At 36.2% G+C, this 25,946-nt stretch overlaps 3 protein-coding genes across 19 annotated transcripts in view; 2 read left to right on the plus strand and 1 right to left on the minus strand.

Moving 5' to 3' along the window:
• Positions 1-2,275, plus strand: part of LOC106174871 (rho-associated protein kinase 1-like) — a 40,127-nt gene extending 37,852 nt beyond the window's left edge. For 3 of the 4 annotated variants that reach the window (XM_087002802.1, XM_087002797.1, XM_013556606.2), the window contains one exon: positions 197-2,275. Coding sequence is in view for 2 of the 4 variants with exons in the window: in XM_013556606.2 (XP_013412060.2) it covers positions 197-332 (136 nt within the window). In the remaining 2 variants the exon portion in view is untranslated. The remainder of the gene's footprint in view (positions 1-196) is intronic. The other variant, XM_087002806.1, reaches the window with a different exon arrangement.
• Positions 2,276-3,294: 1,019 nt separating this feature from the next.
• On the plus strand, positions 3,295-21,007 carry LOC106174839 (uncharacterized). 13 transcript variants are annotated; one of them, XM_013556533.3, is made up of 4 exons: positions 3,295-3,418; positions 4,659-4,829; positions 14,739-14,845; positions 15,982-21,007. In XM_013556533.3, exon 4 carries the CDS (start codon positions 16,227-16,229, stop codon positions 20,073-20,075), a length of 3,849 nt encoding a protein of 1,282 aa, XP_013411987.1. In that variant the 5' UTR covers positions 3,295-3,418; positions 4,659-4,829; positions 14,739-14,845; positions 15,982-16,226; the 3' UTR covers positions 20,076-21,007. The 13 variants fall into 13 exon arrangements, with proteins under 13 accessions (XP_013411987.1, XP_013411995.1, XP_013411997.1 ...); XM_013556541.3 differs by lacking the exons at positions 3,295-3,418; positions 4,659-4,829 and adding an exon at positions 7,884-8,048; XM_013556543.3 differs by lacking the exons at positions 3,295-3,418; positions 4,659-4,829 and adding an exon at positions 8,205-9,210.
• LOC106174845 (uncharacterized) lies at positions 20,620-25,944 on the minus strand. Of its 2 annotated transcripts, none has more exons than XM_013556554.3 (9): positions 25,766-25,944; positions 24,766-24,899; positions 23,950-24,445; positions 23,587-23,720; positions 22,979-23,113; positions 22,636-22,763; positions 22,221-22,302; positions 21,902-21,998; positions 20,620-21,574 (listed from the first exon to the last, which is right to left on the minus strand). In XM_013556554.3, exons 2-9 carry the CDS (start codon positions 24,865-24,867, stop codon positions 21,192-21,194), a joined length of 1,557 nt encoding a protein of 518 aa, XP_013412008.2. In that variant the 5' UTR covers positions 24,868-24,899; positions 25,766-25,944; the 3' UTR covers positions 20,620-21,191. The 2 variants fall into 2 exon arrangements, with proteins under 2 accessions (XP_013412008.2, XP_086859044.1); XM_087002918.1 differs by lacking the exon at positions 25,766-25,944 and adding an exon at positions 25,581-25,685.
• Positions 25,945-25,946: the final 2 nt, after the last annotated feature.

The raw sequence follows: 25,946 nt of genomic DNA on the forward strand, positions 1-25,946 counted from the left end.
ACATGGGTGTGACCATACATGGTACTCATCAATGACAAATATCTAAACCGCAAAATACTGTTTTTCCTCTATATTACAGCATTAACTTTGCCTTAACCAGGATGAACAAGGAACTAAGATAACTATTAAATATGTTAACTGTTAAGACAGGAATTAAAACTGATTTTAATTCATTATTTCCCTTTTCTATTTTCAGCTCCCAGCCAAGAAACGCCAAGCAATATTCTTCCTTCAGCTCAAATGCAAAACTAGTGCAAAGTCCTGGAAGCCATGGAGGCACCCCGGTCCAGAGGGCAGCTACGTTACCTCCAAACACTCTACGACCCAAATAGTCCTCCTTACCAGGTCTGGCACAGGAACAGAAATTTATCAGGAGAAAACTTGAGGTCAATCGGTACTCATTAAAGAATTCTCTATCAGTGACCTTCCATACATTGACCTTGACCTTATACAATGTTGACCTTGACCTGTGAAGGCACCCAGGTCAGTTGATTTGAGTTCTGTAGGGAGAAAGCAGTCATGAACCTTCACGTGAAGCATAAATCCCTCATTCAAAGGAGATGGCATCATTTAACACAGAATGCTGAAAGACAAGACCTAGAATTTTCTACCTATTAATGGAGTAGTAGAGACACAGATGTTGACCATTACAGACATTTTTTTTCTGTTCTCTGTTATATTAAGTTCATTATGATGTGGTGTTCAAATTCCATCAGGATGAACTAAAAGGTGAGGATAATCAACCCAGTTACCATGCAAAATTTTAAAATGCTGCAATGTTGTCAACCAGTAAAGTCTGTGCAAGTGGCTTAGTTTCCAATCTTTTTGCAGCCTCTGTGTGCAAATACTACCCTTAACAAAGTCAGCCACGTGTTGGTTTGTGGTAATGTTTGTTAAATGTTATCCACTGAAATGTGAAATGATATGAGTTTTGGTTATCTGTATTTCCTTTGTGTATACAGCAGTTCAGTACTGTTAATTTATATCTTCATCTTTGTTGACCTTGACCTTGTAATACTCAGTGCAGATGGAGAACCAACGCAGTGCGTTCTTGTTTCTTGTATCACCACTGCAAACTTAAGTACTCATTGAGAATTAGAAAGAAACTGAAAGATATATGCAAGTGGTAAGCTGCTCCTTTATTTTGGGTCGTGAAAATCAATCAGAAGTACCAAGCAGAGCAGGTGCCTTCCCATGATCCTCCAGTATTTCCGTGATGTCTGTATGTTGCCCTTTATCCATGTCTTCCTCTCAGTAAGAGATGTCCTTAATGCTTTAACCTTCTTTTCAAGAAACAATTAAATTTAGTACAACATGTTGTTATGTAGTCTCTGTATAAGTGCCTGTTTTATTGCTCCCTTTTGACAAGCCATGTGGCTAGTGTGTGATGCCTGGATCAGGGTCTCTTTTCGTAATTCTAATTCTGTATCAGAGTTGTACTTTTGACACATCACGGGACAGAAATGGGAGCCATAGACCCAAGCACGCTTATTTTGGTAATGAGAAAATAATATGCATGTATACATTAGTAGCAACTATTTTGTGATACTACTGAATCATAAAGGGAACTTTTGCTGGCATACTCCAATAAGGTCATAATTGATTTGAGTTGGTAAGTGGGTCAAAAAGTGCTTCAATTTTAAACCCCATCTTCTGAGAAGTTCTTTGTTTATTACCCAATAAATGGAAGAAAAAATGTTTTACATTGTAGCTTTCATGGTTAGCACAGATCATGTACATTTCTTGTATTTAAAGCAACCTGGTGACTGGGATTAATTTGTTGAAAGTGGTGCTTTCGGTGTGCCAGTTAACATAAGCAAACAAAGTAAGGTATATATGTATGATAATTAGGTCAGCATGGCCTATTTATGGAGATGTACATTTCATATAACTTACACACAGCTTAGCTTGGCTGAAAGATTGTAGCTTTTGTATATTATATTCATCTCCTAGCACTTGGAAAGTTGTAATTACATTCCCTGAATTTCTACAGAACGTGTACTGTAAGTATGTATGTATGTATTCTGTAATATGGTGACTTAGCAAGTCTTCTGTGCTGCAATGTCATTCAGGATAGGTGATAGTTAAGTATTGTTTATCGTTAATTATTGAGATGGTGAGAGCACCATCATTCTCGTCAGGGTGATCACTACATGCAGCAGAGCACTAGAAATAATAAGCAGCTCTACTTTATAGTACAAAAATACCAGATATCTGAGAAGTATCTTTGTTAGCGGGTTATAATCGTGTAATAAAATTACCATCCCACACTGAAGACATGGGTTGTTGGTTCTTTTGCTGAATTTGTTTGATTTCATTAAAACTTGTAACTTTCTTGTTTTTCTGTGGTGATATGGTGTAACGTGTTCGTAGTATTTGCCAAGAAGCAAATTTTTCAAAAAATAATTATTAGCTCTCACTTTCTTTTCGAGTTATATTTCATTAATAAATTTAATCGTGCTGCATCTAATGCCATAATATGACCTTCTAAATGTCTGCTGTGTCGCACACTGCATGAAATTGAACTACATTCTTTGAACTCCTTTATCAAAAGGTTTAAAATTTGTTGCCTGAAACTTAAATATATCTTCTTACAAGGTGATTTTACATTAATACACCACTCTCATTTCTAAAATAAATAAATAAATAAAAGATTGAAAATGTTGCTCTCCCTTTTCAAATTGTGTCATAAAATACAAATTGCTATTTATCAACTTTGTGAACTTTGATATGTGTACAAGAACTGAACCTAGTAAAAAGGTCTGCCACTTTGTTCACAGCAACAAATCTCAGCTTGGGCAGGTGAAGTTGTTCCAGATACGTAACCTTTATCTTCCCTCGCATTGAAGGGGCTCTCAAGACAAATGAAGTGCCCCCTGTCTTATCTCACTGACTGATTGGCAGGTGTAGTGGAAAGTTAAGTGGATTATAGACAACTACCTGGCTGTATCTAGGCAACAGTCTAAATCTCTTCTGCCATGGCAATCTGCAGCTTACCCGTGCTGATTCCACAGCCCAACTACTGCATGAGACCGACAGAACACAGGACTGGTAGACTACCATGCTTGAACCGTGATTTCTGCTGTTTTCTGTTGCCACGGTAACCTCAGATTCGGGTGATGGCTGGTTGATGAAGGCAATATAGTAAGTTTTAATGACTTTTCCATATGGTACATGTGACGATTAAATAATCTTAATGCACATTTTAGAAATTGTATCATGCTAAGCTTTTGGCACATGGTTCAGGAGAAGTTGTCCAATCAAAGGGTTCATTCTATGTATTTGAATTTAGAAAGGACTGAAAAAAATGCCACTGCCTGTTCTGAAGACAGAGGATGGATTTTACTGAATAAGGCAAGATTGAAAGTATTGGATGTATTTATATATGTGTCTCTGGGAAGAGAGCAATGAATTGGAGGTAGGTAAGACTTTGCTTTTGCTGAGAAGCTAAGAATGATAAAGTTGATGATTTTGCTGGGAAATAAATTATCCATGCTTTTTAACATTTTTTCTTTGTCAAGAAGATTTGTTAATGTTCTAGACTGGAAATAATTTCTGAATAAACATAATTATTTTCAAATAATTGAGTATCATTTCTTTTAATGAGCCTGTTAATGAACCTAGTCTTATTGGTTTAAAAGTATTCTATATGGGATTTTTCCTAATGAAGAAAGTAATTATTCCTGCTATTCACTAATCTTTGTTTGACCTGTCCCTGCAACTGAATTCAGAATTTTTTGCCATTTCTAATTACATAACTTAGTTCTAAATTTCATAAAGACACATAGACATCAGGTACTTTTATTTTAGGCATCTTAATTGGAAAATATTTTTGTAGCTTTGCAGGTGTTGTTGTGTATGTTGACATTTAAAAAAAATGACTTTGGGCAGTTTTCAAATGCATCTACTGGCAGAATTAAGTATGAGATTTATGCATTTGCTAAAAGGCATCATTACCTGAACGCTGAAGAAGCTAATGATAATTGGTACTAATGTCACATTTGCTAGGTGTGGAGGGTTGCAGCACTCATGGGGAGAGTGTATTAAACAGCAATATGTTTTTTTTCCTTTTTTTTTGTGGTTCATGTGGTGACTATCAACAACTACTAACAACTTGAAGCACCCGATGCATGACAAATAACACACCACAAATGTATTCTATTGTTATTGATTATAGAGAGAGATCAGAATTTATAATTTTCATGTAGTTGTTTTTTTTAAGTAAACATTCTTCCAGAATTCACCTGTTGAATACTTTTAGATCATTTAACAAGTGTTCATTTGCATAAATACCCAATTAAAGAAAAAAGACATATTGCACCACACATTAATTTTTCCCTAGCAGGGATGTGGTTACATAAAAGAATCTATTAAAATAATTAGACTTTTTAATTCACAAATAAATTGAAGTGAATTACAAAATTAGAAACTTACAGCAGCTTGTTTTAAGACTTTCATTCAGGCTCAATACTAATAAGTTTCTCAAAGCATGAATGTTTAACTCCATATTGTCACTTCCAGATTGCCATAAGTCATGAAGCCTGTCAGTTCCACTGCATAACCATGCAAATGTTGTTTCTTTCTCTTCTCTTTTATCTGTCCTAGTCATAATAAAGCTTTGACCTAAGTAAAATAAATTATGCTTCTATTTTTGCCAGGCACACTGTTGATTTTCCAGTGTCATCTCAACTTGTCATTATCACAACTTAAATACCAACCCTGACCTCATTGTGACATCTACCTGGAGAGTTTACACCTGCCTGTGTGGGACAAACAGGGTGGTCAACTTACACCTGATATCTACCCTTGAAGAACATTCTTGCAAAAAGGTGAGGATTTTTTTTGCATGTGTTGATAAGTTATCTTTCATTGACTCTCCTTCTTCTCTCTCTCTCTCTCTCTCTCTCTCTCTCATTTAAACAGAACAAAAAATTTATGTCACCACAGATGTGATGAAGATTTTCAGTTTTGTCCTGTAACAACTGCTCTTGGCATATGTCACCCAACGTTTCTTGGCCTGTCACTACTTAACCTAAATAAGTTGTTTCTGTGTTCTTTGGTATTTAACCCATTGCATGGTCTCTGTCAAGTATGGTAAACTTGACTGGGAAAAACCTTGTTTTTTCTGTTTAATGTAAAAGTAACAAAACTGGTATTTCTGTTTTTGGGAATCTTTGGTTTAGATTTTTTTAAAGAAGACTGCATCATTGTAAAATGAAAATATTTGGTCTTGAATTTAAGCTTGTAGAAGTATTTTTCTGCTAGCAGGAAACATACATATTGCATATTTTCCATACAGATTGTTTGTATTTCCTTGTTTCCTTTATGTGTGACAATACGGCAGACTGTGTATGAAGATGATTATTAAAAATCCAGACACCAGGACAAGGATGACAATAGCCATAGAGTATGGTAGTTAAATGTAAGCTGAGAATCAAAGCAGCCCATTGTACCAGGTCTGAATGAGTAAGGTTATAACTCTTCCTATCATCATGTTACTTGATATCCTGATTGCTGGGTCTTGAACAGAGCATATCATTTTTGGGTCTCATGAAATATTTTTTCTTTGGCAAAAAGCTGGCTTATAATGTTGGAATAGGGATCTTGAGTAGGGATACTTGTCTCAAAAGTAAAAACGTGAATTTTATAAAAATGTAACACAGCTTTGCTACATTATTAACAAACTGTCATTATTTTTAAATGGTTTGGCATTTATAAATGTTTGTTACATCATCTTTTTTTTAAAAATATGTCGACCTTTGTATAGAGTGTTATGATTAATATCTTAATTATTTTTCAAAAAGTACAAACTATAACTTTAACCCTCATTAATTACCTGTGGTTACAGATGGTTCTTGTTAATTAACCCAATCATTGTGTGCAGTTGTCAACCTTTTGATTCTGCACATAAAAAAGGCAACTGTCACTGGTGGCATTCGGACTGTAAGATTTACGATAAAGGCAGATTTTCTTTTTTTAATGCGATAATGACAATTACCATGGTTTATTGCTTGACTTTGATATTTAGTGAAATTTGACTTTGTTGGCAGAAACAGGCAGCTGACAAAACTTGAGTTCAGTGAATTGATTTACCAAAGTTGGTTCACAGGGGGACTATTTTCTGTGATTTAATGACGCTGCATGCAATATGCTACCTTTTACAGTATATCACACACTACGTTAGGAGCAGCAAGCCTGTCTGGTTTCATCTTAGTTGACAGGGACGCTTGCAGATGATTGTTTTGGTTTCGACCTCACCACCAAGTTTACACAAAGACTTTACTTCTGCCCTCAGTTTACCAGTAGTGTTCTTTCAGCTTGAAAGGACAGCAGTTTTTAGGGCAAATACTGAGAATGCTTTGTATATTTAACTTGTACCAGTTCTGAGTTAGTCTACAGACAGGCAACATGTAGCCTAATGGGGCTCGTTTCATTTCTGCCATATTGTTTTCAAGTTGCACTTTATTCCTTCCTCTCCAGAAGTGTGGGATGCCAGAGACTGATGACTTGGGCTTAAAAAGATTTTTTTTCAACCTTGCAGAATGCTTTTTCTCTTGCGGATTTTACTCTGGATGTAATCTTCTTTGCTAACAGACCTGAACACATTTCAGGATTTTGATGTGTTGTAAGTTTGATTTTGACTTTAGAAACTGCCGGGTATAAAGGAAAATCAGATTTAACTGCAGTACTCTATGCACATGCAAGATCAAGTTTGATTCTGAAATTCAGTTTTTTGATGCAAATTTCATCAAATTATGTATTTGTGATAATTGTTTGTAGTAAGTCATTTAAATGCTGTGAATCTTTTATTTAACAAAGTCTATTTTTACTGGAAGCCTTTGAATAGTAGTATGACACCGTATGTGTGCTGCGGGAAAGGAGAATCGACTGTTTTGAAGATATATTTCAGCTCAAACATCACTAAAAGTTGTGTTGCAAACAAAAGTTGAATACCTTAAATGGAATTGCATATTTGCCAATGACTTACTTCTATTTAGATGCAATTTTTCATTGAAAAATTTTTAGGTCTCTTACTTTTAATTTTATTTTTTGGTTTGATTTTTATTCAGATAAATTATGAAAGAAGAGAGTGGCTTTTGTAAAGGGTTTATTGTGAAAGAAAGAAAATTATTTAGTTTTTATAGTCATTTTCATACTCTTTTATTCATCAGCATTTCCCATTAAAGGTGTAACTAATTTTTAGATATATTATGTGCCAAATAAGGATTGTAAATATTCCAGAGTTCAGCTAGGTTAGCTAAGTGCCCCATTATTAAAATAGCAGCTGACCTGAGGCTACCAATTCACAGGTAAGTTCAGTTTAATAAACACTGTGTGAAAAACAGAATAATCCTGCAGCCTCCAAAGCCTAGCTTCAGGTGAAAACATTTTTTGCCATTAAATATGCATTAAAACTTCACAGTACTTTTTTAAACTGAGATTATCTTAATAACAGTGCTAATACCTGGGGAAGGGCTATATTTGCTATAAGTATATTTGAACATTTTTAATAAAACTACTTTTAAGAGCTGAAGTCTAACAAGTGAAAATTCACTATGATAAAGTAACACATTGAAAACACCCAGTACAAAGTATGATACGTATTTTAAGTGTGCATACCTGACATAGTAATGCCGTCGATGAAATAGTTGTACAGGGTATAAACAACAACGCTCAGCATGTCCCCACTGAGCCAATACAACTGGAATTTATCATACTCTATCCCAAGCCTTTAATCTGAACATGACAAAAGTCCATTGTTACTCGGCCTTTGAGGCACCAGCAGCCTTAAATGATTTAATTAAAGTTCTATAGACAGATTATGATGAGCTATACCTTGGTAGCTATCTATGCTGTGACATTGGGTGTATTTAGGCAATCTTCCGTCTTCCTGTCGTTAGCTGAGGAAATATTTAATTTGACTAACCTAGTATTTACAACTGGCTTATGTTGTTTGCAGAGTTGAGAAATTTTTGAGATGTTGCATTGATTTATAGCATCAAATAGCTACAGTGTCAACATCAGTCTTGTTTTCTAGTTCACCAAAGGTAAGATTTCTGATTAAGATTATGAGTAATTGAATTTTTTTACATTGGAGCTTTTTAGGTAAAGTCGTTTCATTTGTTAACATAAAACCTGAGAAGTTTTTTTCTATTTGCCATTTGACAGACTCATTAAGCTGAGATCAAAGACTCATAGATTTTCCTTCTTTTGGTAACAGCTCTCCTAATTACAGCAAAAAGTGCCTTATTAATACCAGCTGTGCAACAAAAAATTTAATCTATATGTAGGTTTCTTCTTTTTAATAAGCACTCTTTACTAAGCATAATTTTTAAGACGTACAAAATTAATTAAGTGACATATCACATTGGGAGCCAGTCAGACGTATTTTCTAAAACAATTAGAATTATCAGGGCAAAAAAAAAAAAAAGAAAGAAAAAAAAAACTGCGGCTTATAGATGTTTAACCAAGTTAAATCCCATGCTTTCAACATTTGCTTAATTTTCCCCATCATGTTCTCCTACGCAAATCAATAGTAGTAGCATAGGAAATCGATGCATGCTTGCTAACACCTGTTATAATTATCCATACTTAGGGGGTACAGTGTTTTTTAGCACTTCATTTATCAGATATACTTCTGCTTACATATCACAAGACAGAGAATTGGGTATAAAAGACGAGATGTTTGACACGTTATCCAGAGAAGCTGCCAATAAAAAGTTTCTGAAACTCCTGTAAGGTCATACTGATTATGATGACCACTGTTAGAAGACAGTAAAAGTTACCGGGTTGGTCAAACTAGGATATTAAATAGTTTTAATTAATAGAATCCATTCAGTTTGGAATTTCTGATATTTGGATCTCTTTTTTGCTCCAATTGAGATAAGTTTTTAAAAAATCATTCCGCCCTTGTATCAAAGGATAATGTTTTCCTAATACTGCAGCCCCTTCACACCTTTATTTGACATTGATCATTGTTTTCCTTGGTCAATAATTCATTACAAGTGATCCCTAATCCAGGCATGATAATCCACATAGGGGCACAGTGCCATGTCATAGTTCCATTGCCCTGTATTGACATGTGTTCCCAGACCAGGATAAAGAATGCTGAGGGTATCAACAAGACGATTATCAGAGAAAATTTCAGGTATCCCGTTTCCAGATCCGAAGATGTTAATTACACGAGCTGTCCCGCCATGGATATTTAATGTGAGTTGATCTGGATATGCCATATCTATAATTGTAGGTATAATAGAAGGGTGGCTCATTTGAGGGAAGGGGGTCAACTGTTAAAAGAACAAACAGACTGAAGGGCACATGGTTTATGTTGAGAATCAGGTGAGAGAAAATATATGGTGTTTTTGACACAGACTTAAATGTTGAAAGAAGTACATTATGTTGTGTTAGTGAAACAGAGGGATGTGGTTGATAAACACAGTGAGGGAAATTTGGCGGAAAAGTAGTATTATAGAATCTTTGAAGTGGCTTGTTGACCGACTCTCCTGCTGTGAAGGAGGTTATGTAATGACAACAGAGGGTGTTCATAACAGCCGTGAATTATGCAAAACTTCATGAAACATTTTCGACACTTTGCAAAAGGAACAAGTGTATTATAAGTGGTATTTTTGTGACTTAACACAAATGCAGTTTATTGGTTCAGTAAACATTATTTCATAGGAGATGTATATTGTTTGTGCAAGAAGGTAGGGGTTTGTCAAATATTTTATGTACAATTTTATTTGAAAACAAAAGTATATGGTTCATTGAAATATTTCAGATGTAATTATCAGCATTTTTTTCAAAATTGAAAAAAAAACTTACATCTTGTATATGTCTGATTCAAACATATTATTTTGAAATCTAAGTCTTATCATTTTTTTTTTTTAATTTTCATAAAAAAAACTTCATGGAAAGAGTGAATGATATTGTTTCTTTTAATTTTTATACTGGCAATTGTCAAATTTTAAACCAGAGTCAAGTCAGACTTCCTCTGAGGTAGATCTCACACCTGACTTGTTGATTTTGAGAGTTTGGACATTAGGACATTGGGTAGGACAATGGTCAGCTGGTCAATCAACTTGCACCAAAGGTGACGCACCATGCAGGGGATAACACTGAAACAATACTTGGTCAATACAGCGACCAGTTTGCAAGCAGACGACAATTACCAACCGTTTGTGATGCCCTGTGGTTGGTCAACAGGACCATAGAATGTTCTCAATAGCCTGAAGAGAATGATGAAGAGGAAACCAAACAACTTATATTGGGAAAAGCCAATAGTTAACAAATTAAAATAGTATTGGATTTTTGTCACATTCAATGAAATGTGACCACCATATATATAAAGTGTTACATACATTTGTGTGATAGTAGCGCCTGGTGGATAGGAAGCTGTTGCAATCTTATAGTCTTTCAGTAAATTTACATGATTAAAAAATACATCATTACAAACTGTAAATGTAGGTCTAAGCTGCAACAAGCGTAAATGACAACCAAATATGACTTTACAGAATTACAATGTCTGTGGCAGATAATTACAAAAAGATCGTGGTGCCGTGGTTGGTTAGTTTCAGTTGAACAAATAGGAAAGAGATTTTACCGTTTTCTATTTCCTCAATTTGAAAAACGAAATCTCCATATAATTTGTGGTTAGTAGATAAGGTTTATCAGTGATCCTCAGTGGTTAGTTTATCCCCCATGCCACTTTGTAGGTGTATCTGAAAATATTTATCATTTCATAGGTATAGATAAAACAAGGAGACTAACATGTGCTGAATAAAAAATTACAAATTAGTGGAAACTGGGTCTCTGTCAGCTTAATTGTTTAGACAACGACAAAAACAATTCTTTTTTATCATATCCTTTTTGGTAGATAAGTATATATTTCTTCTACTTTCTTCCAATAGTTATAAGGATTTTAAACTGTCTTTAACTTGATTGATTTTGAAAATCTGTGACATAACTTAGGACAGACAACATCTTAAATAAAAGTCCTAATTGAAAATGTTGGTGCTGTTTTATCCTGTTAGAATGTGCTCAGGAGTTTCTTTTTTTTTTTTTTTGTAGATTTAATGTTAATTTTATGACACTGTTAACATGCTGTGAAATATTACCCACATTAGAGACTTGAGCCTAGCTGAAAAGGGCAATCAGATGGGCATAAAAAGCCTCATAAATGTCACAACCTACTGTGGTGACAAACACAGATAATTGTTGTGCCTGGAGTAGACTGGAACTAACAAAACCAAAACTCCACTTTACCATGTAATTTTTCTTGCTCCAAAAAATGCCTTATTTTTTCTATGGGGCATGCAGTGTCTCCCTGTGGGTGGTGTTAAATTTCACACCCAGTAAACACTTGCATATTACGCTACCCAACACCACTGGAGCAAACTCTATATATTCTGTTTGCCTAAACCAAAGTTCACACGTCAAGTTTGGTAATGCGCTATTTTTTTGTTCAAATTGTATGAAATTAAAAGTTTCAATTAAGTCCATAAGAGAATTTTGTGCAAGGACGAAAGAACCACACTTGAAACTGAATTCTCAGTTTGCCCTGGAGAAAATAACATACTTTTCAAACTTTGCTGTACGGTCATTGCTTTGTAAGGAATTCACTGCAAGGAAAATAGGAATTTACTCAAACACAATTCGCACAAGTTGGTTTAGATGTAAGAATTTGGATAACATTCAACAAACTTACAAAAGTGAACATATATGGCACATTATGTCCACATGCATGAGTTACAATGAAAGGAAAAGTTGGGCAAAGGGCTCATTCAATGAAGGGGAAAATGGCGTTGAAGGCGCTCATACAATAACTCTGTATACGTGTGCCTTATCAAAGCAATCTGCCTAATATTTGATTAGGGGCAGCGAGATGGGACATTTTTACCTTTGATGGCGAGCCATGCAGTTAGTGTTTTGATGAGCAGGTATGGTACAGGTGTACGTGGTGAGATAATCCAGGTATTTAAGTGAGATCTAGATTTGAAGGTGAGCCATCGGTGAATTCTGTCACATAAAGAGAATTATCCAGGATTATACACTTGTGTAGTTTGTATTAGGTGGTGAAAACTTGAAAGTGCCCGCCACTTTTGTACTGAGTGTGAAGAGTTGTGCTTGAGTTACTTAAGGTTGCTCTCATAGAACCTTGGGTTCAGACCAGTAGCCCATCGTTTGTTTCATAAATCACGAGCTTTTATAGGAATTTATGCGGAGATAAGAATTTCACATCAGGGGGACAATTATCACAACATGTCAATCAGAGTGTCTATCGGTAGGTTTGATCTAAAAACACATTATCACTCTTCCTCCCTAATTAGTCAGCATAGTAATTGAGTCCATGGATATTATCTGTCTGCAGGTATTGTGACAGTGGCTGATACATGGTTATCAATGATCAGAGATCAGGGTAGTTAGGATTTAGCTGGAGCCATTATACTCATCAGGTATCACAGGACGAGCTAGTACAGATAAGATAGGAGGACACATAGCGCTTGCTCTAGATACTGAAGTTTACACACAGATTCACCACAGGGGGGATTGTTGATGGAGTAAGGTATTTTTACCATAGTTATTATAAAATGTAAGTATGTTTGATTTAGAAAGTAAATAAAGATGTTAAATCGTGTCTGTATTGTAGTATGAGAAGGTTAATCAACTGAGGAGTGCTGATAAAGATAGTGAATCACTGTGTACAGGGATTGGATATGGAGCCAATCTGTTTGTGTCTTCTGCACATAGCTATGTGTGTAATTTTCGGTAAGGTAAGCCGTAATGTACTTGTATAAAAAAATAAAGGTGCATACATAGCTGACACATCTTTGATTGAGGTGTTAGGGTTCATTGAATCAGTGTGCAGGGAACCCAGGCAGGTCCTGACATCAGCATGCAAGCCGGATATTAGCATCTGCTTGGTAGGTGTTTTTTCTAATTGAAATTGACTGGCAGTGATTTGTGCTGATGTTTGTCAAAAAGGTGGCAATTTTTGATAAAAATGGAATCACAAATGTTCTGCCACGGGTATCAATACAGTAGTACTAATACAGAAGTATCTGTGACAGAATATTTGTGATGCAGTCATTTTACATTGTCAGGGATATGATTTGTAAATTTTACGTCAAATCCAATATTACTGAAAGTTTGATAACTATTTGAGTGCATTTGCAAGTCTCTTATTAAAGATACAAATTTTTTATTTCAATTGTATTTTGATCAGTCTCACCAAACTTTTAAAAAAGTTGATTTTTTAAAAAAGGGAATTGGAAAACAAAAGAAGTTTTGAGATTTTTAGGATTTTTCATGAATGATGTAAGCATTCTTTTGCCTCAATAAATCAATTATTTTTACTCACAGTTTTTTTTATCTGTAAATATTTAATCATTATTATTCTGTTTGAAGTTTATCAGTAAACAGGAACATTATTGCATCTGGAGGGTGACTAAATTGAAAATTAAGGTAATGACTCAATCTTTTCAATGGGGAAAATTTTGAATTTTACAGATACTGTATTTTTAAGTCTTATTTTCTTAAAATAAGAGCAATCCTATTGAGTGTTACAACAAAATTGAAAAGCAGAATACCTTATAGTTGTATTATATGCATTTAAAGCACCACAAGTGCTAGGCAAAAATATAATTTTTATGGTTTTGAAATGAGGTATCTGAAAGTTTGATCATCTTTACCCATTGAAAAGACCAAGTCATTACCGTACTGTATTCATGTGCCAATACATGCTCACCATGGGAATACAGTGGCAGAATACCTCAAAACATTGAATATAATTAAATTTTATACAGGTTATATGTTAGTTAGATAAAATGTGTAAATAGACAGATACCTAGATATAGTTCTGGGGTAAGCAAATATTTCAGCTGATATCTAGGAGCCACCAAGGATCAATTTTTCATCCTCTAGCTCAAACAACTTTTTAATTAATTTGGCAAGTCGTAACAGAATAGGCAGGAGATTTTTTTTTTACCTAAGTAAAGTTCATTACAAGTTTAGTGGTACAGTTACACAATAAATTTGTTTAAAACAAAGAAAATGAAATCAAGATCAAAATTGTAAGAGAAATGTTTTCCTTTTATGCTGTGAATTGTTGGCAAAACAAAGCTTTTGTGAATAAATTCCACATACAAAGGCCACAATCAAATGCAGCATAAGTTTTCAAGGATAATTTCATTAAACACCCATTATGAGCTGAAAACCAGTTTTATAAAAAGCGGTTTCTTTGCGAAATTGAACCTATTGGAACCATTATTGTTTGCATTACTGGGCGTAAAAATTTTAAAGAAGATATTCCAGCCATACTTGGCAATCTTAGCCCCAGCAAATATATGTTTATTAGCTACTAACATCCCACAATATGGCATCAAAACCAGTTTATTCATTCATTGCTTCTGGCCAGGGCGTACGCTCTCTGTTCAGGCAACAAGAGCCTGTTGATAAAACTCTTTATGGTATTTACTTATAGTATACACTGCTCTATGGACCTAATTTAGGAGTTTTATTTCAGGGCTCATGATGCGGAATAAGCCCACTTTCAATTTTTTTGCTGAAATGACTCATGATAAAAGTTTCTTTTTATTCACAACCCAATTTTAATGGTGAACTATAAAAATGTTTGTACTTTGATAAATGAAAAGTTTTGAGAATCTGAAAGATTTAGCTTTCTGTCTCAAAAGTTGATAAATTACTCTTAAAATTAATGTTTCTCCTTTTTAACTTTACAGCTTTTAACAAGCCGGCCCAAGATGTTTTTTACAAATGCAGTAGATGCAGTTGAAGACATTTTACACCATAAACAATTGTGATAATCTTTTAAAAAATCAAATCCAAGGTGGGTATTTATTTATTTATTTATTTATTTATTTATTTATTTATTTATTTATTTGAATTGTTAGATTGTTAAATCGTTACCAAATTTCAGTCCTTTTAGTCGTATGATCAACTAAGATTTTCATGACATGATCTGTTTTTTTTTGTTTTTTTTTTTGTTATTATTTTAATGCCCCTGTAAGATCATAAGGGTTATGTAAACTTGCTAAAAACTTTACAAATGTTATTCCACAGAAGGCAAATATACAAGAGTCAAAACATAAAAATCAAGTCTACACCTTAATCAGTTAAAGTTCCAAATAACAGTAATCCCCTGCGTCATAGTCCATTATGTAGGCCCCTCTAATGAGAGGACCAGTGTTCAAAAAATTAAGGTAAACATTAAAAATTCCATTTGTGATTGACCTTACTGTTATTCTACATTTGCCTTTGTACACCTTAAATCCAATTGAGAGGTTTTCATAGAAGGTGTAATTAATGCGTAGGTTTGTACTGTATTTTCACTGCGATCTGTCCCTATGTTTGCTCAACAGAAATCCGACCCACACTATACATTTGGGTAGGATAATATCTCACAAATGAAAAGTGTTGATTCAACGTTTGTCTGACATCGAGTGGGTATTAACTTAAAAGGTCTTATTTGTGTTCGATTTAGGAGTATTGCTACTTTCACATGTTTGCTAGAGCTGGTTAAAAGCATTTCTTTTTTACCTCACCACTATCACGGACATACATTCCATCAATGACCCTGAAGTGAGGTGTAGGCTGTTGAAAACGAACAGTCACTTCCCTTAAAGGTGAAAGAGCAGCACAGTCAAACTTACTCAGGATAAATCGTTTTTGACAAAGTTTGTAGATTTACCTTAACCGAAATTAAACCTTATAAATCCAAATCTTTGCTTGGAGTTCGGAAAATATTGACATGGTTTCAATTGAATGTCAAGGAGTTTGTTTATTGTATACAAATCTAGTATCCAAGAATTTTGTAGATTTTGTGGCTGGCTGATAAACTTTCAACATCATCTGTATTTTGAGAGTTCAACTAGCAGCTTATAAAGTAAATTCCACGTACAAAGAAGTAGCAAGCCAAGCCTTGACAGTAAGACATTTATCAAAAATATCTGTAACTTTTTCTAGGTTGAATCAAGGGATTAAAGCTGATACGTGATTGTATATCACAAGCCACATAACAGAGAAACAAGTCCACAAGAACGCCAGGTATTTTGTGATCAGGAACAGCATAGTCATACAGCTATGGTTTGATGCCAAGCATAAGGAATTAAACCTTAGTGGGCTCAACAAGTTGAAATTTCAATGCTGTGAAGAGAATACAAGAAGATGGCCAACTATTGTACCCTGAGTATGTGGACAATGTTTCCAAAATGACAAGAGTTGTGCCGACAATTCATATACTTTTGCATGTGACAGAGACAGCACTGCAGCTGAGTGCGGCAGGGTACTACTGGCTGCTTACACCATGGTGCACAGCTATCCTGTGTTTGATCTTCATCCCCGTTCTCCTGGTCAACCTGCTCTCTCTGCTCTGGGTGTTCAGGACCATGGAGTTCGGGGACAAACAGTGCGGACGGACACTGTGTGCACTGTTACATGTCCTACAACTAGGAACACTATGGAGATACTTCAAATTACTCGTGGTGTTTGAAAAGGCGGACTGTGAGGAGTTTGTTCTTCTCCGCCTGGTGCAGGTGACCCTCCAGAATGCCCCATATCTCATAATACAGGGCTATTTGATTCTGGAGCAAGACTTCAATGACGTGCCAAATTTCCTTTTTGCAAGTGCAATCGTGTCTCTTCTCTCTCTTGCCTTCAGTATGGTGCTATACCATGAGACAGATGACACTGATGAACAGAATTCAAAGAAAGTTAACCAGAATGCAAAAACCAGTCTGTGTTTCAAAGTTTTTGTCCTCCATGTTCAAGGACTATGGCACTTGCTTTGCCTCATGTCAAGGTTTATGGCTATTATACTTTTCACAACAGCTTTGCGATTCTGGACACTTTTATTTCTCGCAACTCACTGGCTGTGTCTGCTGATTTGGATCGAGATTCAGCAGGTGATTTCCATCAAAGCCAAGCCAAAGAAATGGAAAGAGAGGACTTGGGACTGGTTTTTAGCATGCGTTCAGATTTATGATCTTCTGGACGCAAAAGACTGGAGAAAATATTACAAGTTTGGTGCATTTTATCTCACAATTCTGGTGGAAAATATTCTAATGGTCACTATATGGTACACAGATGAAAGCAACCAGAAGGCATACAAAGTGACTGCCCTCACGCTCATGTTTGTGTTTTACATAACTGGAGTCTTATTTATGATATTCAATTATAAATTCTTCTGGCGCAATGGGCAGCCATTCAATGCATGCAAAGCCTGTTGTCCATGGAAAAGCAAAACAGCTGAATTGAAGAATATTGAGATTATAACTGATGAAATGCACTGGGATGCTTATGATGTGGATATACAAAGAAATACCCACTGTTTTGAGAATCTTGCCTTTGAAATGCAGGCACAACAGCTTAAACTTCCAGGGTGTGCTGATGAGAATGAAGCACATCTGACAAATACCAATAACCCTGCAAAATCTTTACTCCAAATGCCTCAGACAGCTCAGTTTCCACTCCAGAGTCATACAGTGGAAGTAAAACCACTTCGCAAACTCCCGCCAGTCCCAAGTGCTGACAGTGTCAGTCAAGTCAAACAATACACAAGGCATCAAACAATAAAACCCGACTTACTGGAAAAGGATAGTATCCCCCAGAGCAAGGATTTGCCAGCTGTGGGGGGTGGTGTGGGAGAACAGAAAACCCGATATGCTGAACTTTCCATCAGTACAGAGCAGGGGTCATCAAATAGTCGTAATACACACACGTTAGAACTCAGTGCTCAAAGTGTATCCATGGCAACGGACCCAAAGAACAACACGGAAGAAAACACTAGGGTTGACTTACCTAAAAGTAAACAGTTATCGACTCTTCCAACTTCTCAGGTGACTTTTGATGTTAACACTAAGCCACTGAGTAATAAAAAACAACCATGGATGTATGACTTTGAGGCAATGTTATCTGAGTCCACATCTTTTCTCAGTGAGCGTGATGGACACTATAGTATACACTGTGAGACATGCGGAGAGACCCTGACAGAGACATCCAGTGATGTCACCTCAACAGATACCTACCTCAGTGAATTCAGTGGATTTAACTGGCCAACCCATGATATGGTGGGCAGTGGACCCATAGTGGAAAATATGACTGACCCTCCTGACGAGGACAGTAAAATGTCCCCCTTTGACACCATTCAGCATTGGCTAGAGGCCACCTCACGTTTCCAGAAGAAACAAAAACACCGTGTGGAGGGGCGGAGGGCAGAGAGACTGGCGCATCTTCATCATATGGACAATGTGAGGATGTCCACCATGCCAGTTACTGGGCATGGTCATCACCACTACCAGCACCAACACAATCACACAGACTTCTCAACTGATGCAGTGAAATTCTCCACTATGATAACTCAGCCAAAGACAGGGGGAGAGGCTGTGGACTTGTCTCAGAAACACAAAGGGAGCCAAGAGCCGTACGTGCACAGATGTCCTCGTATCCGCTACCACAGCCCTCCAAGCACCATTACACAGTCAACTGCCTCAAGACATAAAAAGCCAAAGCTGAAATCTAAAACCAAAACTACACATAAGATACCTCCATCAACCCCAGTCTCTGCAATCACCCAGCTAGACGTAGGGCTGACTGCTACTAGTGCCAAACAAACTTCACAAAAACCATCTTACAGGTCTCCTAGGAGTAAAGTGTTTGAAGGGGATACGGCCCCAAGAAGTACGATATCTAGATTATCTAATATGACACCCTCTTCAATGGATGTTAATGTCAGTTCTTACACTAACTCTATAACAGACTTGATTTTGACCCAGAAATCGAGCAAAACTTCCTTGAACTCTCAGATTAAGATCGACAAAGAATCCCCAATGAACAAAGTCGATAATGCACAAGTTGCAAAAGTGGGAGCTCCACGCCCCAGACCTCATAGTGCAGACGCTGTGTCAAAGTCTCCTCCAGAGAAATTTGAAAAAGTTTCCAAGAAACCGAAACGTAGGAGTAGAAGATTATCTATTGATTCTCTAACACAAGAGTTTTCAGATGCTGAGCCAGTTACGTCAAAAACCTTTGAAAAAGTTTCAAAAAAGCCTAAAGGACTGTCTCGGAGATTTTCAATAGAATCTTTAACACAGTTTTTCTCAGATGCATCCATTCCCAAAGAATATCCAAAGGGGACCCCACCGAAGAAACGTAAAAAACTCAGGAAGAAAAGCAATTTATCCAAAGACAGTTTGCAGAATGTGACAGTTGAGAACAACCTGTCACAACCAGATGCAATTACTCAAGATACGATCACAAATCCTGATACTAACAGTGTTACTAATAATAAGACAAATCAGGAAGATATTAATAGTGAAATGATAATGAACAAAGAAGGACTACAATCGAATGGAATTAACAAAAATGTACAGAGAAAGAGCAAGGGATCTAAAGAAACTGAAATTCATCAAGAGAGTGACATGAATCCCAACAGTACCACGAATGTTTTGCCTAAAAGAACTAAGAAGAAAAAACAACAAAAATCACAAAGCAGTGGTGGAAACATGTCAGAAAAGACACTCTCTACATCTACTACAGCATATGATACCGCAGAAGCTGTAATGCAACCACACACAGCAACCCACAAATCAGTTCAGGAAACTCTAAAACCTGCAAAACCCGCACCTGAAATACCAATCCCAGAGTCTCAAACAAATAAAGTAACCACCAGCAGTCAAGCAAAATCCAAGTCAAAAATTTCAAAATCAAAACCTAAGCCAGAGGAGGTGAAAAATGTTAAAAGCACTTTCAATAGGCCGCCCTCTCAGGCAAGACAAAAAGCATTAAAACAACTTCAGGCCAAGTCTAAACATGTGCCCCCGGTCAACATGGGGCCTCTGTACAGGTTCTCCAGTATGAGAGTGGACAGTGCTACCAATCAGAGGGGTTCAAATACAGCAAACTTTGGAATTTCACGGGTACGACGCTCTCTGCCTAGGACCCCCGGGACCGTGTACAGGCCTAGTGATGCACATGTAACAGTCGCTGGTGTCGATACCAATACTGCTGCAGTTGATCCTAGAGATTACATACACATAATAAACCAAGAGTCCATGGTGTAAAAAGACATTGAATTTTTGTAATGGGAATTGCTACAGGTTTTCAAGTATAAAAATGTGTTCACAGCAGGACTAATTGATATTTTTTTAACTGGCTGTTTTAAATCATTTTTGACAAAAACACGAAATGAACTCAAACCCTCTAGTCATCACAGGTTAATTGGTACAAAGATGGTGTGATATTTCCTAACTTGCAAGCCTTGTAGTGAAATAATAGAAATAATTTTTCTTGCTTTTCATGACATTGTTAATTGTAAATGAAAGCGATAGCATTTATTTATATAACAAAATAAAGTCCTTAAAGTATATTTCAAAGAACTGGACTCTGAATAGTTGTTTTTGGTTCAAAACTTATCAGCAAGTTTCTACGAAGAAACAGGAATACATGCAAATTTTTTTCTTTGGTATAGTTTTTATAACTGAAAAATTGTTCAAAGGTCCAGTGACTATCTATTCATCTCTTGAAAACCTCAAAATTTTTGTTTGCACATGTTATTAGACAGATCATTTTCTGCCCAACTTAATTACTGTAACAAATAAACAATGCTTGTTTTCCTTTTAATTTATTCAAGACATCATCCTTCTATAACAAAGGGTATCACTGGACAATATAGATATATTTACAATATTTACAGCAGATTTACATTCACTGTAACAAAATCTACAGCATATTATACACAACAGCTGACAATTTCTGGGATTGCAATCATTCATATCACAGCAATTATTGTCAAAAAATGATTTACCATTCATGGGTTCTGAACTCTAAAGAGCTAGTTAAAAGTTTATTACACAAACTTTTGCGTCAAATATAGTTTTATGCTCTGCTTAGGCTACAAAACCACAAAATATATAGAGACGAAACCAGTCATCCTCGTGGTAAAATATATATTCTATGTACATCTAAGATGCATTTTGAAAAAAAAAGAGTAAAACACAGTTGTCATGCCCTCTGTTCTCTCTTAAGGTATTTGTAGCCACCATGAATGAATTTTGTACCAAAAAGTCCACAAGTCTCATGAACCAAATTGCATTCTGAATATTTTTACCAAAGAACATCCTTCAGATGAGAGGGAGGATGTTTTTAGACCTGCTATTCATCAATTTTTCTATTTTCACTTAAAGGTCCTTCCCCCTTTCAACAGGATGTTCATCTGAGACTCGTTTTAAATGAGAACTGCTGTCGATATCAGTCTCTGTTAAGTCAGGCTGTGATTGGTCAATTAGCTCTTTGTCCTGATTTCCTTCTTTGTCTAAGTACATATTTTTGGTCTGTTCTACCAGATTTTCCACACTTTCTGGCTGGTATTCAGCTGCAGACAGGTTCACAGTGTCCTCAGGTGTGATGTTCACCTGCAGAGGGTGCTGGGGTACTGGAGGTAAGTGGATCACAGGGGTCTTAGGGGGGACCTCCCAGGGGGGGCCGGGACGGATGGTCAGGTCGTACGGCTCACTGATGTCCGTGGCAAGGTCCTCCATAGTCAACAAACTTCTGGAGCGACCTAAAAGATGTTTTCATTGATGTTAATTAGTGTTCAGCCGTTTCTACCAATATTTAACATTTTATTTTTATTTAAAATGTGCTTTATAAGCCCATGATACCACCTGAAACAGCTTTCTATGTTTGCACAATCAGAAAATTATTTCCACAGCATCAAAAGCCCTTTCTACATAAAGACCAAGTTAAATATTCACTATTCAAACATCAATATATAGGCTGTGCAAGACTTATGTTGACAAAATGTACAAAGTTAGATCTGTACATGACCTTATAACAACTCTATGAAATCACAGTACAGGCAAAGTTTATGTGTGAAACCCCTGCTTACCTGCCATAGGGATGATCTTCTCCCTCTGCATACCCTGCTGGGAGACAAACGGGTTAAAACTTGGCAGAATAAAGAAAGCAAATGACAGGACCAGTACCTGGAAAGGAAAAATAGTATTTTTGATATAGAACAAAGAAATATATCCGACTTCTGAGAAAAAATACATATACCGATTTCTGTCTCTCTCATTTTCAAAACAACAATTAAGTCATCCTTATCAGAAGCATTAAAAGCAATACTGAAAATATTTTGTTTGTCTTGTACTATTAAACATATAAAACAATCTTGATTATCAAAATTCAATAATTCATATATTTACCATGACACAGGTGCTAGTTTGTGCAGGCTTGTTTGTTAAGTTCAGCATTGCTTGAAGTTTCTTCAACTGAGTGAGTAGAGATCTACCAAAAAATTTATAATATATATCAAATGTAGCTTCTATATGACAACACTTAATTCAATTCTGGGGTAGCACTAACACTGGCCAATTTAGTCAATTGCTAAAACTGACTTAAATTGGCTAAAGAAAAAGGGCTTGATTTGACTTGTTTTATAACCATTTTGATAACAAATTGACAAAAATGTGGTAATTTGTCTAAGCAAAAAAAATTGCTAGCGCTACCCCAGCAATTATCTTACTGTTTGACACAAATGTAAAAACAATCAAATTTCTACAAATTACTTCCCACTAAAATAGTAAAAAATACATCTATGGCACTGAAAAATTAACTTACAAGTTATGTTTTTCCAGAGTTTTAACTTTCTTCTGCAATTGCTGGTTTTGCACAGTGCATGCCTTTACTCTGCTTTCAAGGCCTTCTGTGTACTCCTGTTTCTTCTTTCTACTATTCTTTGCAGACTCCTACAACCACAACACCATAAATATATTAAGTACATATGTCATGTGTCTCTTTAAAATATCTCCCACTATATACTACTAGAAAATGTATCTTAAACATATGCCTGAATTACACCTTTTCCAAGGAAATTGAATTAAACCACATTGCATCCAAGCAGTGAACTATGACAACAGCTGTAATCTGCCAGACAATACAGAGTGTGGACCAGCAGGCTTACTTTGTTCCTGATTTTCCTCCTCACTGCTTTGAGAACTCTTTCTTCTTCTTTGGTCAGAGGCAGATGTGTGGGTAATGTGACACCTTCCCTGGCTAGCAGCTTCTTCTCTTCACTTGTTAGCTGGATTTCTGGGAACTACAGACATGAAAAATATTTTGAGGTAGAGAGAATATTTGGAAACAGAAAAAAATGTGGCACTCAAAAGCAAGAGCACTTGTAGTTCAAATCCTAGTGGCAGTTGGGGGGGGGGTTAAACCCAAGGTACCTAACTTTTTCACAGACGGTTTGTTATTGAGGCCCACGGCATGTAATAAAGAATCACCAGACAGGAAGACTAGGGGGTGCGACATTAACCACATTTATAAATTTCAAATTTTATTTGGACAAATTTTTGCTAAATCCTAATTTAGAGACATTATTGTCACTTATTAATCTCCCTGAAGACACCAGGCTAATCCCCCAAGATGCTAGAGCCAGGTAAGACTCCCAGCTAGCCCTGGGGAGATAAGGGAGCCGCCCCCTTCCCTGGTGCTACACCTCTAAAACACAAAACCCACACTGTGGTGTTTTAATATGTGACCCTTTAATAAGAATCCTGTATTGTGTACCTTGGTTCCAGTGGTAGTGGTACAGTCCTGCACTGTGAAGGGGAGTTCACTGCTGCTGCTGCCATTACTGGGGGAACGGATGTGAACTATTTTAACATGCTGTGTGGACTCAGAGTCTTCATTTTCATCAAAATCTGGAAGTGATATTCAACAAAATATAAAACATAAAATAATGAAGTATGAAGATGGATGCCATCAAGAGTAACCTATATAAAATCACAATGAATACCAATCCAGAGAACAAGAAAGTGAATCTTCCTCATCAAGATTCAAAGATTTAATCCATAAATGCCATGAATATCTGAATAATGATCTTCCTTTCCTAGATCACAATATATAATGAAAGTAGAAGAGCCTGCCTACCCAAATCAATGTCAATGTTAGTGGCAGCCATGGGATCTGTGCACTCCATTGTTGTGGTGCTATCAAACAGACAGCCTGTATCTATGCCTTCTAGATTTAATTCCTTAATGTCATAGTCCTCGAGTCCCGTGTTATTCAGAGGAGTACATGTGTAATCATGATCCAGCTCGACACCACTGTAGAAAACATCTCTGGTTTGTTCATCACTCAGTGCAGGAGAACTCTGGTTCAGGTACATCTCTGGAGAACTGTTGTTAATGTAAGGACTCATCTCTGACTGGTCAGTGCTCTGTGGAGAAGGGACATCTGTTGACACCCCACTGTCACTGTTGCTTGACGGGGATCGTGTCTGTGTCCTGTCCTGTGTCACATGGTCCTGGTTGTTCTGGTTGTTTCCAATTAAAGCTGTGTCAATCAGAGGTGTAGATAAGTCAGTTGTGGGGCTCTGGTCTAACATGTATGTCAGAAAATCATCTGTGTAGTTCTGCAAATCATTCTGAAATAATGAAATCCTGAATTATTACAAGAGGAATACAGACAAAAGTTAAAGATACATTAGAATCAAGCATGGTTTCCCAGTAAAGCACACAAGCCACTTCTACTAGTTTTTTATGCAACTCAAATAAAAGTGTTTAGTGTCAAACAATTCTAACTAACTCAAAATTAACTGATCTTTTGACTTCTAATTGCAAATGGTTTGACAATTAAAATCAGCCAACTTTTTAGCTTAAAAAATAAAACAAACATTGCCTGGCATGGAGCATAATTACAATCAATTAGGAGCTGTCACTGTATAACCAGCTTAAAGTCACTTACAAAGTCAAGTGAAGCAGGTGCCTCCAGGTCACCCCCTATGATCCCCCCATGCTTGTCAAACAATAGGTCCAGCACATCTGATGTCTGCGTGTCAACTGACATGGTGCTGGGACAATATCTCAGTTAGCTAAACCCTGGAAGAAAATGGTACTGTAAAGATTTGTGTTGTCAAAATAGAATGTGATGAAATAAACTTTATATAACATAATCTCTAAGTCAGGGCAACAAATTGCTTTAGTATAAATAAAAAATTAAGTAACCATCGACAAAGAAAAAATATTAAATTACTAAAGGAAATACCTAACAGAAATAGTTTCAATGCGGATATTCTATGCACTCAACAGGATATGGGATAAGTAGCTACGTGCCAGTAGATTAATAATCAACTGTTGCCAATAAACCAGCAGATATAACAACTTTATAATCAGTCTCTACTGTAATGAAGATAATATCCATATTTATCAGTGCAGAAGGTAAATAAAATAGCAAATGTCACTTCATTGTTTATCGGTATTTGTTATTATAATTAACGTACTGTAATACCGTCATAACAGAATTTGTAATTGGTTTATCTTTGCCTGGGCTTTGTATATCAAACCCAAAAACTAATCGAAAGGGTTAAACCAGTTTTAACCAATATGTCTAAATTATGCACTACAGCCAATGAATAGTAACTAAAATGTCTGCATTAATCATGAAGTGCCTTATATAGTATGTTTTGTCACGATTCCAGACAGCTGTCGCTGACATGTGACTTGTTAATATTCGAAGCCTGCAGCTATTAAACATGCACGACCAAGTTAGTCTTGCGTTACCATTCTCCACATTCCCGTGATTGTAAAAAAATGGATACAGGAAAAGCCTTTGGTGTCCTGGTTCTCCATTTTGGTTAAACAACAGTGCCCGCTTATTTTTACAGTACTTTAGTTTTAACCTGGCGCTAAATTGGCATTTAAAACCAACCATCAACATTAAAATATGCACAGACAGTTTTACATACCTGTCGGTCCACCTTCAATCTTTTAACTGGACAAAAACACACTTTGATAAATACGTGGCAGGCCGTTTTCTCAGGTATTTCCAATAGCTTCCTATGGTTTATTTTTAGATGTTGACTAAACCTCCATCTCAACACGAGTGACGTGGAGATACCGAGCATCAACGGAAAGTCAAGGTCAGGT

The sequence above is a fragment of the Lingula anatina genome, chromosome 1 (genome assembly GCF_051362555.1).
Source record: "Lingula anatina isolate TDL-2025a chromosome 1, LinAna3.0, whole genome shotgun sequence".
Taxonomy (NCBI): Eukaryota; Metazoa; Brachiopoda; class Lingulata; order Lingulida; family Lingulidae; genus Lingula; species Lingula anatina.